Here is a 9,420-nt window from a genome sequence, read left to right as displayed (position 1 = left end):
GTCATCTTCTCACAGTGGAAGGATGGACAGAATCACCTCTGGATGTATCCAGATCTGAAGCAGCTTGATTTTGTCCTCTCTCTCAAAGAGGAAAGCTGTTTATCTGATGGGGACAGTTTTGGTGTCTACTAGGTCTTGCATACTTGTTAGGAGCCTCATTTTCTCTATATAGTTTGGTCATTTTTTCAAAACCTTGTATCTTAATTTTTGTCATTTTTTTTTCTTCAATTTTTAACATATGTTGAAAATGCCTGTTGTCTTTTACATTGTTTGTAAATTTCATGATGAATGGACCAAAAGAAACGGCACAAAATTAATTGGAAAGAAGTCTGGTTCCATTGACTTACATTAAAAGTAAAGTAGGTTTTTTCCTTCTCCTGTAAAGTTATCATTTCGGAGATACAAGGTTTTCTTCCGACAACAGTGATATTTTCCTTTGACTTTCTCCTTCTTTCTCCTAGCAGATTGTCTCCTCAGAATGGATCTGCTGCAAAATAAGTACCTTAATGGCTGTTTTGACCGGAACAGAACTGTTCTATGATGTTTGCACAGCACTATAAAACTACTTTAGGAATCCAGCTTATTTGAGCCAGTTTGACAGACAAAGTACACTATTACTGTGTCTGGAACAACTGATTCATCTGCAGGTTCAACAAGGCCAGGAGTGTATGATTGAAGGTCATGTAGTTATCTCTCCTCACCTATGGATGGCACTGCAGACAAGAAAATTTCACTCTTCTTCTACCTGGTCCATTCTCCCTCTATTAGATTAACCTCCTACTAAATCAAAGCCAGCAATGCCTGTCTCTGAAGATTAATGCTCAGAGTTATTCTGGAGTTTTCCTTTTGTGTGTCTGTCTGGCTTCTGTAAAAATCGAACACACTCTGGCCTAACTCTCTCGATAGGTTCCTTTCCACCCACTCACACACTGTCAGGCAATTAAATTTGATATTTTCACTTGGTTTCAGATGACACAAACCCTGCTAATTGCAGCTAAGCAGTATCCACTGAATGAGCACACAGAGTGGGCTATCATTAAAATGAAAGGGGGAGGATGAGTACTTACACACTGGCTAACCTTTTCCTAACAACTGCTTTAAGCGTTAATAAGAGCCTGTCCTGTAGCTGAAGTGCTCTTCGGTTTCCGCCCATATTCTTTGTGTGTAATGAATGCACTGTTTCTCACGCTGCTGTCTGGAAAGTAGGCTACTGTTCCAACAGCGGATTTACACTGCATACCTCCAGCTCCGCTACACCGACAGACAGGACGTGTTCATTTAGTACAAACATTTCAATATTCATACTGTGTTAAAACACAGTGAAAATCCACTGTCACCAACTGTGCTGTCAGTCAGTACTGAGAAAAGGGATAAATGAGCAGCTAAAGTGAACTAATTACAGCATAAACACAGATTATATGATCATCAGTAATTAAAGTCATTAAAAACAACAATATCAACTATAATGACAACATTAACACTAACACACACACACACACACACACAAAAGCCACTTATGCTCCTGGAGCAGGGTGCTGGAGCCTATGCAGCACAATAATGTCAATAATAAAAATATATAATAATTCTTGTCCTTCTTCTTGTTCTTGTTCTTCTTATTATTTCTTTTTTTCTGCTTAATTTGATCCATGTTTATTATATGAAATATGATTCAGAAACAAATTAATAATGAATTACTATAAGTACTACATTTCTCATTAATAATTTTAAAATAAATAACTTGACTTCTATTATTATTATTATTATTATTATTATTATTATTATTATTATTATTATTACTGCGTTGTTGTGCCCTTTTATGCATTTTATTATTAATTTGATTAATGTTTATTATTAAAATGTGATTTATAAACAAATTGGTATCTAATTGCTATAATTATGATAGCTATAATAAATGAATAATTAAAATGACTTCTATAAGAACAACAACAATACTACTACTAATAATAATAATAATTATTATTATTGTAGTTTGCTGTTCTTAATTCATTTTTTAAATAATTGTTTTTGTTTTTGTTATTATTATCTTAGAATAATATAGCATTTTGGCCAATATAAGTTGTTTTAAAAGTGCTCTACAACCAAATATGATATCACTTTCTTATTAGTAGTACTAATATTATTGTTGTCTCTTCAGTACAAAGTATAGCTAAATTTGCCTAAATTTAGTAAATAGCTACATTTTCTTGTCTTTTTTAATCTCTTAAGTGTTAATTTTGCCCAATGCAGTTGTTCCCTGTGTTAAAACCCTTGTTAATCTGATTTGTGAGAATGTGCTGTTGCCTAAATGCAGCTATTTTTACCGCTAATGAGAAGGGGAAATGGGAAGCATAGCTCTGTGAGCAGATAGGCTGCTAGACCTGACGCCCACTCTGAGACCCCATATGAAACATTCCAGCTGTGATTCACATACAGTCGACATCTCTCTCCTAACTTCAGGTCCACATCACTGTCTCATTATAAATACAATAACGGTCGTAAATACAGAGCAAGCACAACTGCAGTGTGTGTGCCAGTCCTCATCCTGATTCACTGTAGCACTAATTATCAATATGAGGACTAATGTCTGATCTGCATGCATCTCACCGTGGATAAACAGAGAGAGAGAGAGAAAACAAAGTTAAGCTCAGCTGTGCACAGCCTGTTAGTGAAACTATCTCTCGGGCAGGCAGTCTGCGTGGGAAGCCCCCTGCATCTAATGATGTGCTTTGTCTGAAGCAACATGTCTGCGATGTTTAAGATGAAGAGCCAAAGCATCTGTAAATATGAGGGAAATTAAATAAATGGCAATCAGCTGTATGATGCCCTTAGCGTACGGTTACACAGCACTGAGCCAAAGTGAGAGACCATCCTTCATTTGTCAAATTTCCAGCTGAAACAGCCATAACGGGTACAAGCTGTTCTTTTCTTCAGCATCAGGAAAAAAGCTGAAAACTTATGTTTAACCAAAAAATTATACAGAAGCTTCAACGACTAAATATAATATCAAGTTTGCTCAGTGTTAAGTTTGTCCACACTCTGCCTTTATTACAGCTTCTATTATTTTCAGGAAAATTGCTTTTAGTTTGTCAATTAAATCTGCAAGGAAGTTTAGTTCCAAGGTCCAGTTTTTTTCTCACTATTCAGGTAATCCCAGATACATTCAGTGATGTTCTGGACTCTGGGGTGTTCAGTGTATTGTCCTGAGAACACCAGCAGCTTTGTTATCTGATTCTCAGTTTCTTCTTTTCAAACCTATTTCCTTTTCTCAGTAAGAGCTTCTTGACAGCTACACATCCTTTCAGATCCTTCAGGCACTGATTTGTCTTCTCACAGTGGAAGGATGGACAGAAATACCTGTGGATGTTTTCAGATCTGAAGCAGCTTGATTTTCTCATCAGAACGGGGAAGAATGGAGATTTAAGTGACTTTGAACGTGGCATGGTTGTTGGTGCCAGACGGGCTTGTCTGAGTATTTCAGAAACTGCTGATCTACTGGGATTTTCACACACAACCATCTCTAGGGTTTACAGAGAACGGGCCGAAAAAGAGGAAATATCCAGTGAGCGGCAGTTGTGTGGATGAAAATGCCTTGTTGATGTGAGAGGTCAGAGGAGAATGGGCAGACTGGTTTGAGATGATAGAAAAGCAACAGTAACTCAAATAACCAACCAAAATCTCTGAGGAACGGTTCCAACACCTTGTTGAAAGTATGCCATGAAGAATTAAGGCAGTCCTGAAGCCAAAATTGGGTCCAACCTTGTACTAGCAAGGTTTACCTAATAAAGTCGCCGGTGTGTGTGTGTGTGTGTGTGTGTGTGTGTGTGTGTGTGTGTGTGTGTGTGTGTGTGTGCACAGTAATGATGTTTTGCTTCAGTGCATTAATGCAAACTAAAAGTCCTGTACACAAAAATAAATTTTTAAAAAGGATGGTAATGCATATCATCAAACTACAGTGTATATATATATATATATATATATATATATATATATATATATATATATATATATATATATATATATATACACTGTAGTTTGATGATATGCATTACCATCCTTTTTAAAAATTTATTTTTGTGTACAGGACTTTTAGTTTGCATTAATGCACTGAAGCAAAACATCATTACAAAAAGACAGAGTTGATCTGTCAGGTAAATACAAACAGAACACACAAGCCTTATAAACACATAATTGTATGTGGCCATTCAAAGCCTGTAAAAAGCCACAACTCTAATGGAGCAGGCCATCTGCTTTTATACTCAGCATGCATTAAAGTGATACTACAGCTTTTTTCAGCTTAATCTCTATTTGTTGCATCTGTAGTAAACAATTCATTTTCATGGACAATACTTCTGACATGTTCACTTTACCTAGAAACCAATAGAAAACACTTTGACATACAGCACACATAACAGAAGTCAATGGGCAGCTGCTTCAGCAGCTGTTGTAACTAAGGTTGCTTCAGCATCAAAATGGACATGCCCATGCTCTGCCCACCAATGCCTTCTTTCATAGCTACTGTTGCAAGGTTGGACAAGCTTTAAAGAATATCGGCCAAACTGTTAATCAATATGCATTGGTCGTGCACAACTAAGTTTTTCAACATATTAAAATTTCGAATGATATGTATTTTGAGCCACATACCAACCAGCCAGGTTTGATTACTGAGAAGTCCAGCTTGGTAGTGTAGCATTTTAAAGCGGAAACTCAACAATATGTAGTGTCTGTAAACTGTAAGCTAAATTATTTGTGTTGAATGAGACTTTTGTCAACATCCTGTAATGCTTGCACAACCTAGCAACTGTTGCTCTGTGGGTGGAGCATGGGTAGGTCAATTTAATACACAGATGCAGCAGATAGAGGCCAGATTGAAAGACTCTGCAGTATTACTTTAACAGGCTGTGACAAAACACCATTAGAACCATTGCAGGACAGTCACAGGGTGACATTCATTAATTTGTTTAAAAAAAAATACAAAAAATAGAGTGATTGACTGTGATTAATGTAGAGCCTATGTAATATTTAGAAACCTTTCCTATCGAAAGTACAGAGAATAATGCAGCATTTTGAGTACTGGTGCCTTGTGCATTCCTGAGTGATAGACTACCCATAGTGAGCCTGTAGAAACTTCAGTTCATTCAGAAAGGTACTTTTTTTCTGTCAGTCATTGTGCTGTGGCTGTAAACAACAGAAGCGAACAAAAACAGAGCACAGAATCCACAGAAGGCAAGCTCTCAGTAATATCATGCAGCATGAGGCTTTAATTAGCATGGCATACAATTTGCCAATGCTGGCTTCCCCGTAGTACATGACTTTAGCCTGTATATATTCATCCCATGCAGACACTTATAGAAAAATGGTGTAAAGTATTTAAAAGCAGGGGTATTTCTCAGCCCACTCTGTGGAAGGCCTCTGCACACTACACTAATGAATATGCTTAATTAGACAGTGACAGCTGTCTTGAGCTTTGGCCTTTCAGAGGAATCCTCGTTTCATTGTCCTTCCTCTGTGCCAGGCGCAACCCGTTTTCTTCAGTCTCCATGGAGACTCACTATCTGTGACATTCCTCCATATGGCCTATAAATATCGTTTTTGAAGCATCTTTCAGTCAGCTCTTCGACATAGCCTCAATGCTGTATCAGTGCGACAGTGCATACCAGCCCCAAATCACACCAGCTTACGTTCATCACTCTATCAATCCATTAGTCCAAAACAGCTTGACGGTGAGAAATAAATCTGTCTCCTTTTGAACTGGAAAACCAGACGTAGTCTGGTCACTCAGTGGAGCACACTCTGAGCCTTTATCAAAACCTTTAGTGACCCCAGAAAAGTGTGTACAGCACACTCACTAATGATGTTTGTAAAAGTGTAAAAAACTATTTTAATGTAAAGAATCCCCTCACAATGTAAAGGTTCTATACCAATTCAAGGCTTTTCCCAGAATCATACATCTAAACCAAGAGCCATTAACCCACCTATTACCTTCAAATGTAATAGTATCTTTTGTCATCGCACCCAGCAATTTAAACCTCCAAAAAATGTCAAAGTTCTGGTGGGAATTATGTTTTCTCCTCTTCCATATCATGTGAACTATCAGTGGTTCTTGCACTACAGGTGTGATCATGTTGGGTTGGTGCTTTTTTTTAAAGATTATAAAATTGCATGTTAAAGTGACCCCATTCTCATCCAAAACAACCAAAACAAATATGTTTAAAATGCTGATATTGCATATGTTTTAAACAGCTAAATCAGCCTGGGGCCAAAACTGACCCCAAAGGTCACAGATGCGTAAAAACTTGTTCATTTTATGTTTACCCACTTGTTCGTGTTAAATTAGGAAAAGTTATTAAAAATGAAGCAAAAGAATTGATGGCAATCATTAATTTAGAGACATTAAATATTGAATGGGGTCAGATTGAACCCCAGGATAACGGAAGGGTTAAGAAACCTTTCGGAATGTAGAGGTGGGTGATATGGCCAAAAATATCTATCACAGTATAATTAAAATATGTTGATGTATATCATGATATATATTTGTTATATATTCGAGGATTTCCCTTCACTTTTACCAGCTGAAGTAATCTAATCTAATATTTTTGTCATGCAAAATAGTAAAAAACGGAACTGAACACTATGTAGACAGATGTCAATATTGCTTTCTAAATTTATAACTAGCTCCCTTTCACACGTACTCCTTTGCATACCGCACAGCTAAGTGTAGAGAAATAACTTCTCAAAGTCAATGAAAATGAAGCAGAATACCAAATAAAAACTATAAAAGGTGGAATCAAACAAAATATTAATGTCTGTGTACACATTTTCCAGTAGATCCACATGGATTGACAATTGGTTAATCACAAGTCATAAAACTATCAAAATTATTTTATTGAGTAAAGTAACTGATTGGACTGTTTATCTATTTGGAAATAGTATGCTTATATAACGTGATACAAATTAGAAGACATTTTGGCAATAGATAGCAGCTGAGAAGCTGCGAAATTCCAGGCCCTGAGACCACGGCAACGTCTGATGCAGCTAACCGAGCTCGTCATGGTAAATTAAGTAACTTATTAAATAAACAAAAACATCTAAATATTTCCTTTATTTTTGCTGTTCTCACTGAAATGTGCTTTTGCTTAACAAATTGGCAGTAATTCCGGTTTGTGAGGTGAAAATTGATCTAATAATCTCAGTTTTTTCCTACTGATGGACATAAAAGTAGTTTAGACATAGATACTTTAAAGAGTATCTATCTTTTACATATTTAAAGTACAGATTTGAAAAATATGCCATTTGTCTTTGGTTTGGCGTGCCATGAAGGCACTCATTCTTTGGTGAAGGTATATAGCTTGGATACAGATAACGACACCCACTGAGACTAAGCAACCCAAAATCAGGAAACCACCTCATTTTTTATGAACTAACCCCTTAAACTGCAGGTTTATTAATGAGATATTAATCTTAAAGAATTTTATTCAGTAACTAATATAAATAATATCTTAACTACTAAGGGTGGGTGTTTTGGCACATATATTACATACCTGAGGACATTTTCCACAATACACAATATGTTTCACAATATTAAGTTTAAGATACCTGAACAGAACAGACCAAACATTTAAAAATGGCAATAAAAATTATTTTTCAAGTCAATGCAACAATAAAGTATAGATAAAAAAAAAAGAAACAAAGAGAACAAAAGATAATTGGATTAATGGTCTGATGACCAATTAGCTACTTGTTTCTATGTATGTTATGTAGTTACTATAGAGTGGTCCCTGAAATTTATCTGAATCAATCTTCATGATGAATGCACTTGTCCAGAATTCTAGAAGTACTGATAATACCCAGGATATACTCAGAAAAGAGTCAATGTAATCACAGCCATGATATCTTCATATTGCCCACCCTTGGTAATTACTATAAAGCTAAAGGTACGACACATAAGGGTCCTTGCTGTTTAAGGGGTTAAAACTGAAGTGGAGCTGGTATGCATTGCATTTCTTTATGGTGATACATTGTTACATTCAGACTATGTTAATTCCCAGCTTCTCTCAAATCTCCAGTGTTTGTCATTTCCCTTGCAGCAGTTTGGACATTGTCATGCATGTGAATGGGACTTGACCCCACTGGGTCATTTTGTCTGGGCCCTGTGGGGACATGTGATGTGCTGGAACTACAAATCCCAGAATGCAGCAGCGGACTGACAGCAGTGAGGGGCTGAGGGTGGCCAGTGGGTGTGAGCGAGATGTGGATGGGCGTGGCTGCTGTAGACTGTTGGCACGTGAGTTCAGGGGTCGTCTGCAGGTTCAGAGAGGGGTGGGACTGGCTGAGGTTGCCATGGGAACACAGAGGATGAGCTTTGTTCTGTGTTACAGAGGTCCCAATCCCCACCTGAGGGGCCATTCTAGTGGGACCGGAGATAGAGGAGAAGTTCGGGGCCAAGCTAATGAGTGAGGGTACTGGCTGAGGGGCTTGATGCCTCAGGTAAGGTGAGTTGGGAGTGGTCCTGGAAGTCTGAAAGGGGTTTGGCTGGCTCTCCAGACCCAGTGCAGCCACTCTTTCCTGGTCAGTGCAGCACACAGAGTGTGGGCAGGTGCTGTGGGGACTGGCCAGTCGATGGACATGCTCCCCTTCTTGACCCACCACAGACCCTCTACCATGGGCTGGTCCTCCACTGCACCCACAGCTGGCTCGTAGGCCTAAAGAGTCCCTGGTGGATGGTTCTGTTTGTCTACAGGGAGCTGGAGCGGCCATGAAGGGAAGCCGAGTGGGCCAGTCCGAAGGTGAAGGGGACAGGTTGGTATTGCCAGGCTGCGTGTGGAGGCTGAAGGATGAGTATGGTGGGAGGGTGGAGGAGAAGTGGGGCAGGGTCAAGTGAGTATGAAGGAAGTGCATCATCTCTTGCAGCTCTTTGGCCAGATTGGACACTTCTTGATTCAAGCGGTTCATCTGGAACATGGGTTGATGAAGAGATAATTACACAAGGAAGAATTACATTCATATTACTGTGATACTACTATGTTTTTATCTAGGTAATATAAAAGCACATGCATGCATATTTGTGTGTTTTGGGGCTATTACTGTTGATTACATTAGTAATTAAGTAATCTTGTGATCTAGTTTAGTGATCAATAAAAATAGACTGAAAATAACAAACCATTCACAGCATTTCAAAGATTCCAAAATACACTATATGGCAAAAGTATGTGGACACCTGACCATCACACCTATAAGAGATTTGGACAACCTATTCCAAAAGTATGGGTATTAATATGTAGAAGCGGATATTAACAGCCTCCTCTTTCTAGGAAGACTTTTCAGAAGATTTTGGAGTGTGTCTGTGAATTTGTGACCATTCAGGGAAAAGAGCATTTGTGAGATTAGACACTGACTTTGGATAAGAAATCTGGCTCACAAAAT

The 9,420-nt window shown here is 38.0% G+C and overlaps 1 protein-coding gene across 1 annotated transcript in view; it reads right to left on the bottom strand.

The window, feature by feature from the left end:
* Nucleotides 1-4,051: 4,051 nt before the first annotated feature.
* Nucleotides 4,052-9,420, bottom strand: part of kcnh4a (potassium voltage-gated channel, subfamily H (eag-related), member 4a) — a 58,237-nt gene continuing 52,868 nt past the window's right edge. Inside the window, exon 16 of the mRNA XM_017721237.2 lies at nucleotides 4,052-8,949. Coding sequence (XP_017576726.1) covers nucleotides 8,035-8,949 — 915 coding nt within the window. The 3' untranslated portion in view covers nucleotides 4,052-8,034. The remainder of the gene's footprint in view (nucleotides 8,950-9,420) is intronic.

The sequence above is a fragment of the Pygocentrus nattereri genome, chromosome 14 (assembly GCF_015220715.1).
Source record: "Pygocentrus nattereri isolate fPygNat1 chromosome 14, fPygNat1.pri, whole genome shotgun sequence".
NCBI classification, from domain to species: Eukaryota; Metazoa; Chordata; class Actinopteri; order Characiformes; family Serrasalmidae; genus Pygocentrus; species Pygocentrus nattereri.
The sequence above is the reverse complement of the archived record's forward strand: the minus strand, read 5'-3'. Positions and strand labels throughout refer to the sequence as shown.